At 38.9% G+C, this 22,363-nt stretch overlaps 2 protein-coding genes across 2 annotated transcripts; one reads left to right on the top strand and one right to left on the bottom strand.

The window, feature by feature from the left end:
- Nucleotides 1–17: 17 nt before the first annotated feature.
- LOC111871419 (prostaglandin E synthase 2) lies at nucleotides 18–8,435 on the top strand. Its single transcript, XM_023864518.2, has 6 exons — nucleotides 18–353; nucleotides 502–711; nucleotides 1,457–1,659; nucleotides 2,550–2,661; nucleotides 3,036–3,136; nucleotides 5,561–8,435. The coding sequence occupies exons 1-6, from the start codon at nucleotides 24–26 to the stop codon at nucleotides 5,820–5,822; spliced, it is 1,218 nt and encodes a 405-aa protein (XP_023720286.1). The 5' UTR covers nucleotides 18–23; the 3' UTR covers nucleotides 5,823–8,435.
- Nucleotides 5,654–20,521, bottom strand: LOC111871409. Its single transcript, XM_033754242.1, has 10 exons — nucleotides 20,370–20,521; nucleotides 17,326–17,478; nucleotides 16,960–17,090; nucleotides 15,805–15,937; nucleotides 13,739–13,864; nucleotides 12,433–12,516; nucleotides 11,594–11,749; nucleotides 10,384–10,512; nucleotides 9,389–9,517; nucleotides 5,654–5,735 (listed from the first exon to the last, which is right to left on the bottom strand). The coding sequence occupies exons 1-9, from the start codon at nucleotides 20,488–20,490 to the stop codon at nucleotides 9,405–9,407; spliced, it is 1,146 nt and encodes a 381-aa protein (XP_033610133.1). The 5' UTR covers nucleotides 20,491–20,521; the 3' UTR covers nucleotides 5,654–5,735; nucleotides 9,389–9,404.
- Between the last annotated feature and the right edge of the window lie 1,842 nt (nucleotides 20,522–22,363).

Consider the following 22,363-nt stretch of genomic DNA (forward strand, 5'->3'; position numbering starts at 1 on the left):
AGTCCGTGGCGGTCCGTGGTAACATGGCAGGCGTGGAACTGACGAAGTGTGTTCGAGCTTGTAGAAACGCAGGTTTCTGTGCTTATAGAGCAAGAGAAGTTTATAGTTTAGGCAGAAATGATTTTACAAGTGTACGACTATTATCGAGTCGTAGAGCGACAAACATGTCTGATTCGAAAAAGAGCAGTACACTAATGTTTGGAGTCCTAGGTATTAGCATGGGTGCATTGGTTGGTGCCGGTTATTCATATTATAAGAAGACACAAACGCAACCTTCCGCCGTATTAAATAAAAATGTGGGCGTAACAAATGCTGTACTGGAAACTCCACCAGATATTCAGATTTCTAAAGAGGCGAGCATTCCATGCTTGATCTGTTACTCATATTTTTGCGCGTGTTTTCAGCAGTAAACACGTAAACTTGTTTTACGTCACTTTACCATTCATAGCATTATGCAGTAACAGCATATTTAGTAACATATATTTTCGTGTTTATTTTCAGATTGTTGCACCTTCTGACAATACTGGATTGAAGCTGACATTGTTCCAGTATGCCACTTGTCCATTCTGTTGCAAGGTTCGAGCGGTTCTCGATTATTATGGTTTTTCTTACAATATAGTCGAAGTGAACCCAGTTCTAAGGCAACAGATTAAGTGGACTGAATACAAGAAGGTTCCAATAGTTCTTGCAAACGTTGACGGTGTTTATCAAGTAAGTAACTGACAGTTTAAATTATTCCATATAACGAGGATCATGTATGAAATCTTGTAGACATGAAGGTGTAAATGCCTGTGACTGTATGTTAGGCCATGTAATACAGGGATATGTTCACAATTAAGTATACAAGTCGCATATTAAATGATACCCAATTCATTTTATTCATATTTACTATTTAAGAGTCTATATGTCACAAGTCAGGGCCTTATATATCAATTCTAACTCTAAAAAGGGAAGCGAGTTCTTAAGATGAGCCCCAATAAACAAAATTTTGATTTCCTCAAACATAGGTCTGATGATTTTGATTAAATCTGAATAATTTATGGAGATGATCCCCCTAAAAAAAATGCATATGTAAGGAAATACGCCCAATATCTGCACCAATTTTTTTATATAAAACTACTTTTTGGAAATGGGTTCTCGACCAGGGTACAAGAGCACCAAGGGAACCAACAGACTGGAAACCTGTTCAAGTCTTCTCTGTCAGGAGACAGAAATGGAACCGATTTCCAAAACATAGAAGTTTTATTTAGAAGAACATGAACAAAGTGCATTTCAATAACCTGAACTGTTAAGCATGTAAATGCTTGTTCATTTATAGACGTTTATCATATAAAAAAGAACAGAAATGTTATTCTGTTACAGTAAAGAATTGCAAAATAATACAGCGGGTGACTGGAAGTCCAAGGCTTTATGAATTTCTTCAGAAAATGCATTAAATACACTTTCTTCCTTTCAGCAAATGAATGACAGTTCCATGATCATCTCTGCCTTAGCATCGTATCTCCATGATAGAGGTCAAGGGCTGACTGATATTGTGAAGTGTTATCCCACCGTATCGTTCACTGACGATGATGGAAAGTTAAAAAATGAGATTTTGAACCGTTATTTTCTAATGTACCAAGGAAATATTCCGCAAGGGAAAACAAAGGAAGCAATATTGTAAGTTTTTGTGACAAGATGAATGTAAAGTTGTCCCTGTACTTAATTAAAAAAGCACTATGCCATGAAGGAGTATAGGGAAGTGGATGTATAGATCCACATTTTCTTGACCTTGGCTCTTCCCCCCCAGGGAAAGAGCCCGTGGTTCCCATTGGTTAGGAGGTTCGATGGACCCCAGAGCTGATCTGGATGTGGAAAAGAGAAAATTCTTGAACCCACTGGGACTCGAATTCCGACCCCTCAGTCATCCAGCCAGTAGCTAGTCGCTATACTGACTGCGCTTTCCTGGCTCGACAATATTAAGATAAATAAAAAAAAAATATGATAGTATATATACTGCAGCTATATAATATTGGGCATGAAACCTAGTATTTTGAGTAAACAAGTAACAACGCAGCAGGCCACGAATAAACACGGAAATACTAAGAATCTCCTTTCGCAAGATAGACGGGCGGCACAGGATCAGCCACCTCCAAGAATAACAATAGGAGAATTGACATGAACCTGTATGGTTTATAAATTTTAAGCTTGAACTAGAAAGTTTTTAAAAAAGTTTAAAAAAAAATCTTTAAAAAGTTTTAAGACCAGGAAGGCTGCTGTGAATGTGAAAGGTTGAACACTGTACATTTTGCATTTCAGACATTATATATGTATATAATTAACATTTATTGTAATAGTAGTTTCCGAAAAAAGTATTGATGCCCTCTGAGGATGATCCATAGGGATCGAAACACGTAAGGGTGATGAGTCTTTAAATGATAAAACTTAAATAGTCACATTAGACGGTGTTATTTTTGTGTTTGAAATCCTGTACCCCTGAAAGAAGAGTACATTGCTATTTAAACTGCTTGTATGTTCAATCTAACCTTATGATCCTGTCTTGCTTGCAGGGAAGAACGTAAATGGCGAAAGTGGGTAGATGATGTGCTGGTTCATATGCTGTCTCCTAACGTGTATCGAACAAGAGAAGAGGCACTACAGGCCTTCACTTGGTTTTCACAAGTAAGGAAATTCAGTTTTGCAAAATACCAAATGTCAGGGTCAGACGGTTGACACTGAAGCTCAGCATTTGGCAGGTCTTGTTCTGGACTCGGATTTGAGGTTTCCAAAGCAGTGACTGTGAAAGTACTGTCCTCTGAGACGCGACACCATGTAGATTGCTAAATATACAGCTTCCATCTTCAGGTCTGAAGAGTGAGCCAAGTGAGCTTTAGGAAGCTAACAGCAATCTGATTGCTGGTGGTTTGTGTGACGTACTCATCAGTCATAAACATGGAGGCAGTGTCTTACTCCAAAACGTGTGAACTTTACCAGTTCATGTAATATCACACCTCAAAAGGCAGTACTCCTCAGATGTTCACTTGTATTTGTTGTAGGTCGGAGAATGGGAGAAACATTTTTCGACTTGGGAGAGGTATCTCGTCATCTATGTTGGAGCTTACGCCATGTGGATCATTGGGAAGCGACTAAAGAAAAGGTGAGTGACAGGTTGCGATTGTCATATGAAAATAGTTTCAGTAAAACTTGTCTTTACAAGTCATATTTCAGGTACTATGGACATGCAGTAAGTTTAAGATTCCTGAGTTTCTTTGCTGCTGGAGGTCAGTGCTGGATTCAGCTTCTGGGACTAGCCCAAGTTGAACATTGAAGGTTTTATCTTTCAGCAAACGTTGCAGATGCCATCTTGATGCAATCACAACTTCACCTCTGATACATTGCCTGTGTGATAGCTGCGGAAACATTGGAAAACCCTCAACATTCAACACAGCCTAGTCTCAAGGGCCAGAGTCACACAGTCCAAGCCAAGTGTGGAATACATTTATAATGAAAACATAATTTCATTCATTACCTGCCATAACAAGGGTGCCACAGAATGCCCCCTGAACAAAATTTCATGACAATATTAGTGGCTACAGAGAGGGATGAACTGACAACAAAATCAAGAAAATTATGTGGTGGAAAAGTTTCATCTTTGTACCATATTCACTTGTAACATCTCAGGATGTACCCAGTTTGATTCTTGCGCAGGAAACAGCATGTTACAATAGAGATTTTTCATGCTTCTCTGTTTTTCCTCCAGGCACAAATGCCAGGCACCTCAGATTAGCATACAAGCACACCCTTTACAATTCATTATTCACTGATTATTCTACCACTTGACACTCTGTAACCTGGGTTACTGAAAGAGTCATTAAATAAAAATATATTATACAATTATTGCAGGTGCTACATCAAGAAAGTTAAAACAAACCAGACGTAGCAGGAATGGAAAGAAGCCACTTAGAAAATATTCAAAATGGGAATATAATATTGATATGGACTTTAATATGAACTGGATTCTACAAGTTCAGATGGTCAGCAGTATCTAATTATTAACCGATGATCCTGGTAGCTTCAAAATTTACTGCCATATTGTCTGCCACATTACCGCCACCAACCGTAGAAGTTTGTTTGTAAAATACGAAACCTGAAGCCTAATCTTTTCAAAATAGAAACAAAGGGCTAACCTTTTAAAAATAAAAACCTAAACCTTGTGGACTTGATGTTGGAGGCAAATTCTTAGGTTAGGTTTTGGGGGTCTTGTTTTTAGAGATAAATTCTAAGGTTGGCTGTGCTGATGTGGGAGACAATATGGCAGCAAATTTTAAAGGTACTTGGGTCACCAGTTAATACATAAGTACCCGGTCAACTTTTACAGTGACAAAAAACCTTTTAGGCAGCATCTACATGAGCGCACAAAATGTGTCTGTTGTAATGAACATACTTTGTTGAGGACACCATACAGTTGCAGAATGCGGTGTGTAGTTTTTATCTGCAATGGATCGAGAAGAAAGCGTAGCATTCACCTCTCTTGTTTATTCCTACAATGGACGCACAATGTTCATTACAACGGATGCATTTTGTGCCCTCGTGTAGACACTGCTTTAATGCTGTGACAACACAAAATTTATTAAATATCTGAATATTATCAATTCCTGAGGAAGAAGTGTCTTTCTGATGAGTCTGAAGGACGTTGTTCTACTTTGCAACCTGGGAGAAGGTTTTTATATACAATTAACCCTTTCACACCCTACGATCATCTATTGGTTCTTTGCCCAGACTGTCAAATCCAGTGGAGGCCGGATAGTAACATATCATCACAAGACAAAAAATGTCTCTTCCAGAACACACTTTGAACGCATAGTTCTTTTTCCGGTGTCACTAGGTGGAACATGTAGCTATCCCTTCCAATTTCTTTGACATATATACAATGAAACTGATACTTAAGATTTCTTTTTGGGCTGGTGGATTTGAACACTAAACTGATAAAAACCATAACAAACAAAACAAACTCCATGGCTTTAGTCTGCAAGTGCACTATACCAACCAAGCGACCGCCACTTCTCAGCGAAGTTAGTGCCAACTTTAATGGATAGAGGTTGTCATGTGGTCAGCACAGTGAATCCCCATGGCCATTAATTTCGGTTTTCTAGACCAGAACTGCTATATTTTCATTCAAGTAGCTCCTCAGTTATCCTCACAAAGGTGAGTGGACCCCATTCCAGACCCACTACTTCTCAGAAAATCTGGTAGTGCCGGGAATCGAAACTGGGACCTCTGGATCTGTAGCCAGGAACTGTAGTCACAGAGGTGGTCGATAAAAACTGTAAGTGGTGGAAATTTGACGCTTAGGTTATTGACCTGGGATCATTGAAATTGAGCGTTAAGTGAAGGTAAACTTTAAATCAAGAAACATTAAAAGGTGGTTCCGTTGTAGATTGTCTGTTATGCGATTTTTATCACAAACAGTCTCCAACAAAAAATGTCTGGACTAGACGGGAAGCCTGGAGCAGCAGAGTTGCTTGGAGTGAAAATGTAAATGAAGACACAGTTCTTACCACTGTGTTGCTTTACTTTACAGGCACAACCTGAAGGACGATGTCCGTGTTTCCCTGTATGACGCTTGCAATCACTGGATGAAGTCCGTGAAGATGCAGGGGACCAAGTTCATGGGCGGAGAGTCCCCCAACCTCTCAGACTTGGCTGTGTACGGTGTCCTGAACAGTATTGAGGGTTGCAATGCGTTCCAGGATGCACTGGAACACACATCCATAGGAACGTGGTACTACAGTGTGAAACAGAGCGTTCAGAGTCACAGTGGGTGCAGCGCCATGAACGGCTGAAGCTACATCCCACAGCACAGTAGATAATGTTCTTGTTAAAAATTTGTGAAGACTCAAGTTCCATTGTATCATGGTCAGAAACTGACAGTTGACATTCATGGTAACCCACAGGCATGTGTGAGAACGGCTTTTTGCTTCAAAATGAAAATCTGTAAGAATTGGGATGAGAACAAGAATTTTCTCTGCTAGACCAATTTCTTTTGTACGCTTTTTAACATTGCATTAGTGTTCTACCCATCCTTTTTGATATCAGATGCTTTTCCAGTGAAACTTTTTTTTCAAAATTTGTTATGTTTAAAAAATAAGTTCTTGTGCCATGTAATTTTTTGTCATGGGCAAGAAGAGGGAAGAAGATTTTTCTGACAAGTTAATTCATGTAAGTGTTGCCAACCATAATGATTATGATGCATCAGGTAATTTGCGTTCTACTTTGCAAAGCAAAAGTAGTTTTCAAACCAAGATTAGAATTCTTTTCTCAGTTGGATCTCTTAATAGTTTGAGACTCACACTTGCCTAGTGGTTGACATGCTGTTTTGCAGTTTGATTTTAATAAAGGGCTAAACTGTGCTAAAAGTTAATTGCAGCTGACAGGAAAGTATATCATTGACTCCAGTCCTGAACCAGTTTGATGCAATCGACATTACTTCGTTCTGTAATACTGATGGCTGCTTTCGAACAGGTTTGTTTCCTAACTAATATAGTTTGCATTTTTTGTTTCTCAGGTTCCATATTTCTAATGATCACTGATTTAACTGCAGTAATTGTACTTGAAGTATGATATCAGAATGGAGAAAATTACATAAGAAGGAACTATAACTTTCAGTATTCAGCTAAAAGAACAGAGTGATTAAATGAGAATGAGTGTGTGTAAAGCATGAACAGAAATTTGTATAAAAAGATCGGGAAACATAGGAAGAGACCAGTTACGATATCTAGGCATAAATTGGAGGACAATACTAATCCTTATCATCTAGGAACAGAAAATTTTGAATTTTAAGGGGCTTGCAGGCAGTTATTAAGTTAGAGGTGACAGATTGTTGTGTGGGAATAGGGGATTTCTAATCCCCTGGTATTATGGGGCTGCTGGCCATATTTAACCTTGGGGTAATGGTGTTATTAGTATTGGAAAAAATTAAATTCTTGGTTAGCTGGACGACGTGCGCTGTTCCAGTAATGCAATGCAACCTGGTGAGACTGAAATGTATCTTAAAAGAAAAATATAATTTATCTGGCTCTGAACAGGGCTCATTAGCAGCTTTTATACTTAGAATAACGAGCCTTCAGTTTTCCAAAACTGGCCTCTTGCCAACCAAGAACTATGTGAGATCTGACATTCTCACTTTCTCTTGTGGGTTATTTTACGGTACTGTCAACTTCAAATGTGGGGTGATTCATAAATGATGAACTTTGGAAGGAAGCAGTAATGACCTGAGGAAGTGAGAAGAACCATGAGAAATGTCAGTCAAGATAGCAGGTGTCCTAGTTGAGAATCGAACTGATTACCTCTCGAATACGAGTCTAAGAGTATCGCTGGTATCCTGTCCCGCTCCGTCAGGTTCTCATATCTGTGACTATAGTGATCACTGTCTCCTGAGATGTGGCACAAAGTAGTCTAGTAGATTTTTACCATTGTTTCAGAGGAATATGCTGCCTCCATCTTCAGGGTAGAAGAGGTATCCTGTATAGGGATATTACTCTGTGCAATGTATGTAGATGCAGAAGCCTTCAAACCATGAAAGCAGGGCCACTGCTTGTGTTCCTGTCGTTCCCACTGAAGCACAGTTCCTTGGTTCACTCTTCTGCCCACAAGACAGAGCAGCACATTCCCGTGTAACATCAGTAAACACCTTCCGGAGTCCATGTATCACATCTCACAAGACAGCACTGCTCATCCAAAAGCATGAGCACATGAAGGGCTTCCTAAGAATGAGAGACCGATGATGATGCATTTACTTTTCACATTGCTTGTAATTCCGCCACAAGCTTTGCCGCTAACATAATCCTCACTTGTAGTCTCTCCATTGGAAGCATGTGCAAAGTGTTTAATCCCATCTATTTAATACAAATACTATGTTTCTGGACATTATCCATCAATGCAATGTTTCAGAAACTGGATTCTGGATTCCCGGAGATGGGGACTAATTCTGGACCCAACTGAGTAGGTCGCCAGAACGTGTTTTTAAATAAAAACAGGATCACACATAATGTCCAGAAACATAATATTTCTATTAATGTACCACCGTCACAAACGTTTACGCCTTATGTGCTGTCCATTTGAGTTTTAAGTAGACATTTCATATTTATTTCTAAAGCTCAGTTAAGTAGTTGCTAATCCTTACTGGGCTTGCACTGCAGCAGCACATGTGACAGTGCAGCTGGCTGAGTATTGCATTATTTCGTTATGAATACCAATAACCCTCAAGCTAAAATATTGTTACCAACCACGTATTACTCGAGAGATATAAAGTCCTTTACTGCTGATGATATTATGTGATTAATGGGTGTAGAAATAGTGGAGAGTTATGTTTACAAGTTTTGTATAGTAAATTATTAAATTAATGTACAGAATTTACTGTAGCAAAAAAAATAAAGAGAAAATATTAAAACTTTTAACCTGCGTTTCTTCATTTCTTTTACATCTGTGTTTTTGGCCAGCTGACTGACTTTCATTAAATGTGGTACCAGCATCATGCCACCAGGGATTGTCCCTTGTTCTTATATAATTCACAGACATTGGGAAGCATGTCAGACATCATGACTAAGTGCACAGTCCTCCTGCTTTTTATCTGGAAGGTCCCAGTTCAAACCTTGGACTGGAGACCTGCTGCCCTGACTAAGGTTTTCGTGGTTTTACTCTGCCCCCCATGTAAAAACTGGGACAATATATGAAATTAAACCATAGCCACTCCCTTCCCTATCCTTTCCAATTCATTATTCGTTGATCAGTCTGCCACTATATGCCATATATTCGAGCTATGATACCCTTGTTAAATCGACAATAAATAAGGAAGAATAGTGAAAGTTTTTGTCATATACAGGAAATTCAGCACTGCATGTAGGGAAACCTGGTGCTGTCAGGTTTACTCTGTAACTCACAGAATTTCTCTCTTTATGAGTTTTCTTACCAGAAGATTTTAAAGTTTTTTTTTTTTTTTTNGGAACATTTGAAATTTTCTCCCTGTATTAGTTGCAGGCAGGTGCACTGTAATTAATGTCAATTCATTATTTATCAGCACAAAGCCCCTAAAAATTTGAATGAAAGATTGTTAAAAACAAACTTAATTAAAAAAAATACCTAACGTCGACAATTGGGAGATTTCCGGAAATATAATCAACATTTATACTAATAAACTAAGCTTGGTAAGATAACAGTATGCACGGCTGTTGTCTAGAGTAACATCTTTTTGAGAAAGTTGAAGACCGCAATACTAACTCTAGAACATCTTCCATTGCTGCCATGTTCTGATTCCCTTTGTAACTACTCTCAACTCTGACTGTGATATTCTTGATGACAGAATCGCAAGCACGGACCTTCTGTAAGTAAGGATAGTTTTGAATGTGTTCACCTCCAGGAACTGTAGTTCACATGCAGGGTATCTGCTGATAAGTGAGACAGAACCCTCTGTTGCCAGCATCCCCGTTAGTCAGTTCAGCGTCGTCTGTTACCACAGTCAAAACAAACGGCTTGGAGGAGGCTGCAAAATAAATAAATGCCCATTACAGCGCCGTAATTTACTGTACGTACCGCCTGCTTTAACCCTAAGAACTCTGCATTCTGCCCACACAGTGTGTTTATGTGTTCTGCATGATTCTTACAATAAACAGTGACTGTTGCCCTAAACAGCATTAACCGGTTGGGCGTTGTAGCGGAGACAGAGTGTGTTACCTGTGAGGTAAGGACTGATATATTATGTATTATTCAGATGAATGCCAGGCTTCAAATGGTTAATACACAAGCACAAAATCAGTCTTAGTTAAAACCACGTTCTTCTGTGAGAAGGTTAGATACTTTTGCTCATTATATGGGAAGGGCTATAAAAAGAAATCCATGAGCCATGTGTGGCCCTTAATGAAGTAAGACTGGGTAGAGAAATATTTTAATTCTTATTAAGACAGTGTCTTACAGGGATATCATACTGAAGGGTGAGCACACAGGGAATTTTATCAGAGATCTGTCACACCATAGCTCAGGTTAGTCACTGGCTCCTCACTGTGGAGGACTGAGTTCAATCCCTGGGTAGTTCATGTGGGATTTGTAGTGGACATCTACATTGGGGCAGATTTTTCTCTAAGCACATAAGTTTTCCCCTGCCAGTTATCACGCCACAACTGCATCATCAGAGATTGTTACAGTAGGTCCATTTGAGGCCGCAGTACCAAGGAACTCATGCCCTTTATATAAGTACTTCAGTAATGTTTGTAATGTACTGTAATGTGTATAGATAGGCAACGGCATGATAAACATCTCACATAAGTGCACTCAACTATAGGGCAAATGTTTATAGCTCATTGCTAGGCAAGAGTCAGCGCATCAATTGGCTGGTGAGTACATAATACTTACTTGTGGTTGGTACCAATGCATTGCCACAAAACCTGTCAGTGTTTAGGCTCATTGAATTCTGGGAAGGATTTGGTATTACAATAAAATCGGTGGTACACACAGCGCCACTCTCAGCTACTGCAGCAGTTCCTGTAAGAAAAGCACAGAGTTTAAGGACACTCCAGTTTACATGTGATTGATGCTGCACATTCTGAGGTAAACCAGATCTGAGGTTCTCACAGTGATGGCCATAAGAGAGTGCTGTCTCCTGAGATGTGACACCTTGAAATCTGGCAGAAGTGCATCGACATTTCAGAGGAGTGCACTGCCTACACCATCAGCACATGTTCTGCTTGGTGTCTACTGGTATCTTGCTTGGCTTACTCTGTGACCCTGAAGATGCAGGTGGTGTGTCCCTCCAAAATATCAGATGACTTCCCCTGGACTACGTGGTATGATGTACCAGGTGATAGAACTTCTCTCTTTTAAAGCAGTTCAGAACAAGACAAGGTTCCCAAAACAATGCTGGTCAGTGACCTCTAGAATTTTATTTAAACTGATGGACACTCACAAGGGGAAACAAGGTCAAGATCCAAGCAATGGGTATTAAATTTCTGTGAAGTACTGACCATAAAACAGATTGGGACAGAGTTAGAAAAGAAACTTTCAGAGACATTAGAATTTAAAATTTGTAAGTAGAATAAAAGAGTAATAACAACAATCGTATGACAGTGTAAAATAATGAATAGAACAAGGATACTGAAATGTGCATTAAAACTGAAATTTAATCACACAATATGGTACAGTCAGACACTGGAACACCTCAAGAAGAGAGGAAAGAGCTGTGAAGAAATCAAAAAGGAAATATTATAGGAAGAAACAAGAGATCAGAGACCTCTTCTATTGACCTTTATAACATGAAGAGAATACTAGGAGGGGGAAGAGAAGATAGAACGAAAGATGAAGAAAGAAGTGTCTATACACTTATCCAAGCTCCTGTATTCTTTGCCTAAAATATCTTTGAGGTTATGCCACCATCAGATAGTGATGTATGTCCTTATGCCTTCATTAGAAAGTGACTACATTCTATTTTCAACTATGGTGTGAAGGAGACTTGTCATGCCAGAGGCCTCACGGAACATAAAGGACTCTTTGTTAGTAAAATTACATACTTAAATTATGATCTACCCTTAGAAATGTTCTGGACAAGCTGTATGACTACTGTACTTACCAAGTAATGTGGGATCAATACCATCTGTGTCTCCTGATACAGTGAAGGAGTATGGATCACTTGGATTTTGTTGCCATTGTATGCTACAGTATCCTTGTGCCATCCGAACACATACTCCATAGTTTGTGTTGGCTAGCTGTCGGGTCCCATACATGTCTGAGGAGTAATAAAGTATTTGAAGATAAATGTCTTGTCTGTACCCTCAAAAAAGTTTACTCTCAAGAAAAGAGGCTAAACGTTTCAAAATCAAACATGAACACTGTACATTTTGTTTGGCAGAGTTCACAGAAACATCTTTGTATTTCAGCATCCTGTTGTATCATGTTTAAACTTTTAAAATGAATGAGAGACTGTGATAGAACAGATTGTGTTCTATTAGAGATGACAATGAAGTGAATATGTGACTCTTGCCCCGGTTGGGAATCAACCCAGTTGTTCAGACCTTAGCCTAGTCACTGTGCTGATTGAATTATCCCAGCTCCTCCCTGCTCAATGTCACATGTTACTTCTACTAGGCCAGTATGCAGCAGGCATACATGGCAGAAAGGTATGGCTTGCCCATGCTACTAGCAACAATGCTATCTTGCACTGGAAATATCAGGAGTTTGTAATATCAGTGACATAAAAATTCACCATTGAAGCTTACTTTGACAGTATTTGTAAATGTAAAAATGTAAATTTGTCTCTGTACTTAATTAATGAAATATCACACCATAAAAATATATGGGTGAGTAGAGGCATAGCTCCACCATTCTTGGTTCCTGCACTAGCAATTATAATATATACAGCTCTCAGTCCTTATGTCACATGTCTGCAGAAGAAAGTGATGTTTCACTCACCAGTGCCTCTACCAGAAGGGCCATAGTTAAAGCTCTTCACACTGCCTTCTAAATCTCTGTAATACATCAGGCAACCAGTTGGGGCTGTAAAAAACAAACATACAAATATCAAGAGACGTAAATATGTTTCTTTCATGTTTGAAGTTCCATGTACTGATGCACTACGGAAATAATTACTTATCCCAGGGTTATGATGTCTGACAGTTAAATAACAAGAATTATTCTGAGTTTATAAATTTCACATCACAAAGCCTGTAGAGAGTTCAAGAGGAAACTGTAATTATCAGTAGCATTGCTGGATGTCAGCTTCAGTAATATCAAATCAATGATATCAGTGCTAAACTTCCTCCATTTAAGATTTTCCTGTGCTCATATCTGTTACTCTCCAAAGAAACCTTAAGTGAGGGTTCCACTGTCCTGTTTTCTTTTCTGCTAAAATTTGGTTTATCAAAAGTTATGTGTGTGAGGGCATCATGAGAAACCACTGTCACATTATAAATTCAGATTCTAATGTGTGACTTACACTTTTCATAATACACCATGCAGAATGTTTAGGTTTTCCAGCATTTTGGCAAGCACTGCATTTGCCACCTTCATAGGTAAGTCTCTGGGGGATTTTGGAAGCTGCTACATAGATCTCACTGTGGGTGGTGAGTCAGAGATGAAGCTGTGATTGGACAAAATAAAGATGCAGGGTGTTATCCAGTAGCAAAAAGAAACATCTTGTTAATGAAAACAGGTGATGAAAAATGTAACCATGTGATCACTGAAACATTTTTTATAACCTCTTTTCAATAACCACATGGTTGCCCCTGTTGGATAGCACCCCACATATCTATTCTGTCCAATTACAGCTTCACCACTGACCCACCACCAAGTTTTATATCTATTTATAGCTATGTATGTAACAGTTATTAAAACCCCCAAAAGGCATTAACCCTGAGGATTGGAACCACAATATTTGTCGAAATGGAAAACCTTTTAACATTCTATATGATGTCCAAAATCCAAATCACACATAAAACTCCACTTACAAAAATCCAGAGACAAGAATTGATATTCAAATCAAAGATAATTATGGTTATGGTGTTGAATAATGTTATGAGTCTTATATTGTTATTTCTATGTAGTGTTATTTGTATTATCAATGACTAATTCCTTATCCTATATGTAGTGGATTTATGGAATGTAAACAAATGATGATGATGATGATGATGAGAATTAATCAGCATTTCATACAGAATTCTGCAGCACAAAGCTTAAAAATAGTCACATAATTTCTTTACTTCAGTATTCAAGTTCATACCTCGCTCAGTACTAGTGCACTCTATCTGAGTAAGCTTAATGTTCCACATGCGGTTCACAGATACTGAGGGATCAACTCGAACACTCACTTGAATTGGTGTGTTATCTGTGAGGAAGTCCACATACACTGAAACAAAGAAGCTCTGCTTTTTATTCTATTACCACAGAAATTTCAATAGGAAAGTGTTGCAGTTATCAACATCATTAATGAATTTAGAGCATAAAATATACCGAGAAAGCAGTTAGCATGCGCATGCAACATTTCTTGCCTAAATACAAAACCACAAAATTTCTAATCTCAATAATTTGAAGAATTCTGGAAAGAAAACATTTACACTAAGATACTACGAGTATATTTGATAGAATAATAATATGAAATAAGAAGTACTACTATTGGCAGGAATGATATGAATGCTTCTCAGTAAAGATGTATATCAGTTCAAGAATATCTTCCAATGTTGTCTGTTTATTATTTATTTATTTTGTGACTTATTTAACTATGCTGTCAGTATATATATATCTGTATAGTGTCAGATTTGATGAGTGATGAATGATGAATTGGAAAGCATTTGGTTGGAAGTGATAATGGCCTAACTGTAGTATTATCCTGTCTGCTGTTCACTGCTGCCAACTCTGACTTTTTAACATACATAACAACACAATAACAAGCATTGGCCTCTTACATATAAGAACATCTATTACATCAGTTGCTCAGTATTCACTTTGTGCTCTGAGGCGACCCAAAGGTAGTGATTTCAGAGCCAGTCAGAGGAGAAGCAGGAAGAAGTATGTCACATTTTTATATTTGAGACTTCTGCAACAGTGAAGAGTCATACCATGTCCTTATGCACTGTCACACTGTGTAGCCTGGCAGATTACAAATGTTTTGGAGGAACATACTGACTCTACCTTCATTTAGTACAAAGATGGAAACAGCACGGTTCTCCGAAACACTGGTACCCACCTGCCAGAGTGCATGGTGTCACAAACAACAAGACCAAACCATTAAACCATGCCATAGCTCAGGCAGTTAGCTATCAGCTTTTCACTACAGTTGCCTGGGTTCAATCCCAGCTTGTCATATGGGATTTATGATGGGAGGGGCGAATTTTCTCCAAACACTTTGGTTTCCCCTGCCAATTCTCATTCCACCTTCTGCTCTTCACTTGCTATTCATCCTGTCATCTGACACTATACAGTCTTAATGCTTGCTAACTTTGTGGAACTGAGCCCTTCTTGAGAAGCCACCAATTGTGCAGCCACTCAAGAACTTCCCAGCAATTTATGGAACCAGAGGTCCATTACTATGTTCACAAGAGCCCTCCACTGGTCCATATTCTGAGCCAGATCAATCCAGTCCATACCACCCCATTCTATCTCCCTAAGATCCGTTTTAATATTATCCACCCAACTATATCTTGGTCTTCCTACTGGTCTCATTCCTTGTGGCTTTCCCATCAATATCCAAATTGCATTCCTTTTCACCTATTCGTGCTACATGCCCCGCCCATCTGACCCTCCTTGACTTGATCATTCTAATGATACTTGGAGAAGAGTACAAGTCATGAAGCTCCTCATTATGCAGTTTTCTCCAACCTCTTGTCACTTCATCTCTCTTCGGTCCAAATATTCTCCTCAGCACCCTGTTCACAAACACCCTCAGTCTATGTTCCTCCCTTAATGTTAGATACCAAGTTTGACACCCATACAGAACCAGAGGTAAAATTATGGTTTTGTATATTCAAATTCTTATGTTTTTAGACAGCAGACAAGAAGACAAAGGGTTCTGGGCTGGATGTTAGCAAGCATTACCCAAAATCAATCTCTTCATAAGTTCCTCCTGAATCAAAATTTGATCTGTTACTGTTTTTCCCGAATATTTGAACTGTTCAACTTTTTCAAAACATCTGTTAGCTGTCTTTATATCATGATTTTGCCCTGCATTCTGACAGCATTCTTAATTAGCCAAATTAAGAAATAAATAAATAAAATTAATTGAATTCAAATTTTCTCAGGATAAACAAGAACACGCATAAGTTTTCCATTCTCACAAGTACACAAACTTACCATGTTCATTGGTGTTTTCGCCGCAGATACGAGGCACTGAGGTAGCACCGCCTGCTATTTCAAGGTAATCATTAATACAGAATCCATTGGCATCCGGCTCAGACACAGAAAAGTCAAGTAAATCAATACGTAGCTGTTTAAGAGAAAGGCAGATGTTACATACAGACTGCTCCAACAATCAAAAACAAATTTGCAATATTTCATAATTATTGCAGGATTTGAAGTACTCACAGTGGTGGTTATGAAGCGTTGTATCTTTTGGTATATAATGCCATTAGGCCCACTGAAAATAAACTGATGTTTCAGAGGAACGTGTTACCTGCATCTTCAGGGTTGAAGAATAAATCAAGCAAGAAACCAGCATGAAGTAGGTAGCAATCTGTAGGCAACATGTTGCTGCAAAATATTAGTTGACTTTAAATGGAATATAAGGCACTATATCTGAGAACTCTTCTTAACCACTACTGTGTAAACCTCAGATCCTACCACTGTTGCATAATTTGAGGAGCACCTGCATTTTGGACATGGTCTAGATCTGTTTCTGTTGTCAGCTGTAAAGCAGGAAATGTTCCCACTCACTTTGGCCCATCAGAAAGGTCAGTATTAGTCACAGGACAATGACAACCACCCGGAATATTTTTGTCCCATTCATCTAATGTGGGAAACAGATGAAATTTCCAAAGAAACTGCATTGGAAAATATATAGAAGGACACTGTCCAAGATAATGACCATTTTTCACTTAGTGGGGGTGGAGTCCAGCTGCGTCCACTCGGTACAGTAGCCACTGATTGGCCTATTGTACCTGCCCTGGGTGATTATGATGATGGAGAATTTGGTGGAATGAAGATTGGCAGGGGAAATCGAAGAACTGGGAGAAAACCCGCCCCAGCGCTACTTTGTCCACCACAAATCCCACTTGACCAGACCCAGGATCGAACTTGGGCCGCCACGGTGGGAAGCCAGTGACTAACAGCTTGAACTATGGCGCGGCCCTAAGATAATGACCATGGCTATTATAACACATTATCATTAGAAACATTAAAATTTAGCTTAAGTCTGTCACCTGATTGATCTATTTCAGGTCAAACAGAAGGAAATCATCAAAGTGTGTTTTTTGGGAGAAGATTTTATTTGGTTTTTTCTTCTTTTGTTACCTGGCAAATGTTAGAATTACACTTGTAGACAGCAATGTTGCAACGTCCACTGCCAGTGTACGCCCCAGGGAAGTTAGGGTTAGTGAAATATGTGCAGTTCACGTGGGTGGATGCGCCACAGGACTTCTGAACTGCAAAGACATTGAGAAGCTACAACACCTCTTAAGTAACATTATGTGCCAAATAGCAGTTAAGCACAGAGGATGCTGAAAAGAACGGCATTGCAATGCCTGGTCTCATGCTTCAAAAGTACAAACATAAATCAACTTTGTATTTAGTCAAAAGTTATTTTGACAATTAGCAGACAGATGGCAATTACATCAGTGTATTTCTCTTCTATCACCTGATAGACACCAGTGTACTTACTAATACAGCAGGTGCCCCAGTTTCGGGCACAGCTACCAGATGCTACACCTCCCGCATCAGAACATGCTTTCCTCGAGAAGCATGTCCCAAACTGGCCATTTGTTCCACTACATTGGACGTTCTTGAAACGGATCACACTGAAGAATGGGAAGACTTGAAACACAAACAAAATATCAAAATTATTTCTTGTAATTGGCCGTCTACCTTGATCACAACAATTTATTTTTAATATCACTATCAGACATATTTTGGCTAGTAAATTCATAAAGAAATTGTTGTGACATGCATATATATTCAGTTACAAGAAATAATCTTGATAATACATACATACCACAGACATGAATTCCATCAAAATTGATAACCAATATTATTAGTAATACCAGGAAACAATTTTAAAAATCCTGCATCATACTGCTTCTTGGTTTATTCTAGAAAACCTCTCATGTGATTTTTTATATAGCATTAAATTATTATGAATTATATGTTGGGAAGAGTGTGGAAGTGGTCGTGGCCTGTGCCATTCTAAATTAGTCTAGAGGTCAGAATTACTGGGTTTTTGGACTACGTCGACCATATGGTATTCTAAATACTAGAGAACACAACTTTTCAGAAACTGGATCTGTTTCCATTCTCAGGTGAGGGGGAAAAACGTACTACATTGGGTCCCTTAGAAAGACCTAGCTTCAATCATTGGACAATCCATGTCAGTATAACTACAGCTATACAAATGCTTGAGAGTAGACTTTGTCGAAGGGAAATATGCAATAGAAATTGCGATAAAGGATGCACAGATCTGGAACTAAGATATAAAGGGGACAAACTTTTTAAATAAATCTATCCATCAAACCACGCCCATGCAAATCAATGCGTAGGATTAAATGGAGAATAAGTACCCACCTGTCTTTCCAGTCCTACATGTTACAACATGATATGTTAAGGTTGATGTTGAAAACTCCCTACCACCAATAAATGAACAAATAGCCAACTGTAAACTGTATCCTTTATGCATTATATTACACTTTACATGTACACATTGAAATATATCAGCAATCTAGGTATGAACACAATACATTAAAACCAAAGCCTGTTCGCTAATTCATGACCTAGAACATAATTTGTCTTCATGCTACGTTTTAATGCTCGATATTTAGTTGCTATGGTAACCTGGAACTGAGTAATAGAAAGTAAAATTATCTCTAGGATTAATTATTAAGCACCACGCCATGAAGATGCATGGAGGTGTGGAGGTGAAGCTACACCACTCTTAACTGCAGCATTAGTTGCAGATGAGTTGTCATTTTCGTGTCTCTGGTGCTTTATGCCGCACCCGCCCTGATACCCACTGTGTAGGAGGTTGGGTGGGCCCCATAGCCGCTCTGAACGTTATGGATAACAGAAAAATCTCTTTCCCCTACTGGGACCCAAACCCCAACTCCTTGGTCGTCCAGTCCATTGCATGATCCCTATATCACCATGATAAATCTCACTGTCAGGATACTTTTCTATACTTACAGAAGGACCTGAGATCCCCACAGAAATGAGTACTGAAATCAGGGATTTCTGTGGTGTGATGCCATGTCATTTGATGGACAGGTACACATGTCTTGCAGAAAGTGTTGCCATCATCTTCAGGGAAAAAAGAGGAATGGCTTAACCTGTCCCTCTTCACTCTCATAACAGTCAAAAAGAGTAGTTGCTGGACATATTGTGATATGTAGACGCATTGCCAAGCAACAGCTGTGTAAACGGGTATAGTACAACAGCCATTACTAGGGAACAGCTCTGTGGACATGTCGTTTCTCCGGCAATGAGAGAAGAACACAATAATGGAAGAGACGTTCCCTGTGCAGTCAGTGCCGGGACGATGTAACGATAACTAGTAGTTATTTAATCAGTTGAGAATTGTAGTTGTAAGAAGTCAGAAGCTGGTATGAGGCCAGAACAGTTCAGGAATCCAGAAGACGGGGAACATTCGCCATTGGAAGCCACTACCAAGCAACGGCTAGTGAAGACTGAGAAGACTTCATGTGCACTGTACTTACAATGATCTTTGGGGTGTGTAACTCAGCGAGAATGTTGTAGTTATTTATAGTTACACGTTCTTTAAGAGTCCAAAAAATTGGATCGCCAATTAAAACCCCATGTATAATCATATTCAATCAGGTGACAATATCATGGTACTCAACAAATGCAGCAGAAGGCGCTGAATCCAGTCGGTTCTGGTTGTGCGTTCCCTTACGGGTGAAGTGGAAACGAAGCTAACCACTCATGTCCACCCAGTGCCGAGATTGAGAATGTGTGGACATTCACTGTGAGTTACTTTATGATGCTCTTAGTATTTAAACATGTAGCATTGAAAGATAAGGCTGATAAATTTGAATACATTTGGAACGAAGTGACTGTGGCCTGATTGAATTATTATCCCAGTATTCCTGAAGGAACTAAGGAAAATCAAGGAAAATTCAGAGTAGCCCATGTACTAACCACGAATCGAACCAAGCACCTCCAAAATACATCACCTTACACCAACATGCTTGAAGGCAATTTTTTGGAAACACTGAACTAGAATAAATAGATGGACAAACCAAAGAAAATATGCGATCTCAATGATTACAACTATCCTTTTGGACTCTGTCCATCAGTCCAGCTATTGTAAACCACTACAGTTCCTAATTAGCTCTGTTTCCTTCACCAGATTGACAGGAAGAAAGCCTAGTATTTTGGGTCCCTAGGTAGAAATATTCTGAACCAAGTGTTCTTACAAGAAACTGCAAATTTTTTTCTGTTACAGACCATTCTTCATTCTACATAATATATGAAAATTAAGTTCATACCTCACAGGAAACACACAAGATCTCTACTTCAAAAGTCAACATGTCAATGCTATTTAAAGGAAACTTCGTTGTTTACTGTGAGAAACAGACTATTTAAATACACTGCATAGGTAGAAGTTAATCTTGGAGCATTACCGCTATATCAACAAGCTCCTGTTTTGTGTACTCCCATATTTACAAATATTTGCCTTAAAGTTTAACACAACTTACACTTGTTGTCACGATTCATTCCAGCCTCATTTTTCAAGTTTCTGTCTGTCCAGTTTGGCCCCTCAAGGCCCTGCCCTATGGCAGCGCTACAGAGCACAAACAACTTCAAGAAAGACAACATAACAGCCTCTGGTATTGTAGACAGAATGGTAACGAAGTATCCAGTTCACTGCCACATATATCCTACACCTCTTGACACATCCTTGTTAATTGGCATAACTGAAACTCTTTTTATCTCTGCTTAAGTGGCCATAACTGTACCTTAACCTGCAAGGTGTCCCCATTCCCTAACACAATCAACCCTTTTAAGCGCAGCAGAAATAGTTAACGTTAACCTGCAATTCAGCGAGTCTGTATTTGCTTATTTTGAATTCACCTGATAATTGTTTAAAACAGGTAGTGGTATAGTCTAACCACAATTCATTAATATTGATATATTTGTATTCTTATTGTTAAGTAAATTGTTGTATAGATGTTAACCATATATAATTAGAATAATAAAGTCAAAGAGGATGAGATGGGCAGGGCATGTAGTATGAATAGTGTTTGGATGGGAAAGAGAGGAAGGACCACTAGGAAGATGTAAATGTAGATGGAGGACAATATTAAAATAGATATTAGAGAAACAGGATTGTGTGATATGGACAGGATTCATCTGGTTCAGGGGAGGGATGAGGGGATAGCTTTTGTGAACATGGTAATGAACCTTCAGTTTCCATAAAATGTTCAGAAATTGAGTAGCTGAGCAACTGGCAACTTCTCTAGAAGTCCTCCATAGAATTAGAGGTCCACTGTATACTGTTATGCTATTAAAATGATAGGATGCAAATAATAAAGATGAGAGAATATTAAAATTGATTTTAAAGAGAACATGGTGGGAAAGTGTGGACTCAATTCATTAGGAACGCGAGGAACAAGAATTACTCATTTTCCAGTATAGGCTTACATGTTACACTGTAGCATATAGCTAGTATTACAGTGACAAATGTTTATGCTTCTTTTTTCTTGTTGCTTTGATGGCATATAATGCTTGAAAGATAGAAGTCATTTGATAAGGAGCATACATTCATCAACTGAAAGATTCTTATCACATCCAGTATGTATACTCAGATAGCACCTATGCATTATGGTCCTCTCAGATAGTGCCATGCACAGGAAGTATAGACAGGATAAGCAGCCCTCCTGACACATAATTTGTGAATGCTTTAGCTAGGTACAGATCTGAAATCTTAACCTCTGTATGGTTGGAGCCAACAGAAAACATGAGGGCCTCAGACAGAATGGCTCTAGATCTAGCACTGAGGGAGAGCTTTTTGAAGAGTCCTAGTAAGATCAGGGCCACACAGTGGGCCCAGCAGTGGTATGAGTTCTTGGGCAAACTCACAGTTGTTCATCCCAAATCAATACAGAACACAGAACTACATGTAATAATATCCATATATGTATCAAAATCGACTCAGCCTATTAGCTACATCAAAGATGAATTTAAAACCAACATGTCAGAGATTTGCTTTGTTTATTAGAGCCAATGTAGGGAATGACTATCAGTTCCTGAAACATCATTCAGTCAGTGCAGTGCCTCTTCCTTACTGGTGCACTAGGCAATAGGAAGGCAGAGTCAGAGCATTTTCACTCCTAGTTTGAATCAGTAAGAAAGAGGGGGAAGATAGTGACTGAACTACATATGTATCAGCAACTTATTCTCAAAATGTTGGCTTTAAATCCAACTTCAACACACTGGTAATCTTGTGAGGAGATTATGGTGCATTTATCCATAACAAAAGCTTCAAGTCTTACACAATGTCTATATGCATTCTTGGTGAGGTTAATATTTTGGCTCAGTCTCTAGCAGGAGCAAGATTTTTCTCTTTCCACAGCTTCCAGACTGGCTCTGGGCCCACTCAGCCTCCTATCTCATGAGTACTGGTGGACATTTCCTTGGGAGTAAAGCTGTAGAAGATTGAATCTGTCCACTCACCTCCATCTAGTGCTGA

This window comes from Cryptotermes secundus, unplaced genomic scaffold (assembly GCF_002891405.2).
Source record: "Cryptotermes secundus unplaced genomic scaffold, Csec_1.0 scaffold261, whole genome shotgun sequence".
In the NCBI taxonomy this organism is placed as follows: domain Eukaryota; kingdom Metazoa; phylum Arthropoda; class Insecta; order Blattodea; family Kalotermitidae; genus Cryptotermes; species Cryptotermes secundus.

Excerpts from the sequence above, each read along its gene's own strand:
- LOC111871419 (XM_023864518.2), top strand. The coding sequence starts at position 24 with ATGGCAGGCGTGGAACTGACGAAGTGTGTTCGAGCTTGTAGAAACGCA. Across the intron at positions 1,660-2,549 it reads AAAACAAAGGAAGCAATATT|GGAAGAACGTAAATGGCGAA; the intron begins GTAAGTTTTTGT and ends TCTTGCTTGCAG. Across the intron at positions 3,137-5,560 it reads GGGAAGCGACTAAAGAAAAG|GCACAACCTGAAGGACGATG; the intron begins GTGAGTGACAGG and ends TTTACTTTACAG.
- LOC111871409 (XM_033754242.1), bottom strand. The coding sequence starts at position 20,490 with ATGTTGTCTTTCTTGAAGTTGTTTGTGCTCTGTAGCGCTGCCATAGGG. Across the intron at positions 17,479-20,369 it reads AATGAATCGTGACAACAAGT|TCTTCCCATTCTTCAGTGTG; the intron begins GTAAGTTGTGTT and ends TTGTGTTTCAAG. Across the intron at positions 15,938-16,959 it reads GTAATTCTAACATTTGCCAG|CTACGTATTGATTTACTTGA; the intron begins GTAACAAAAGAA and ends TCTCTTAAACAG.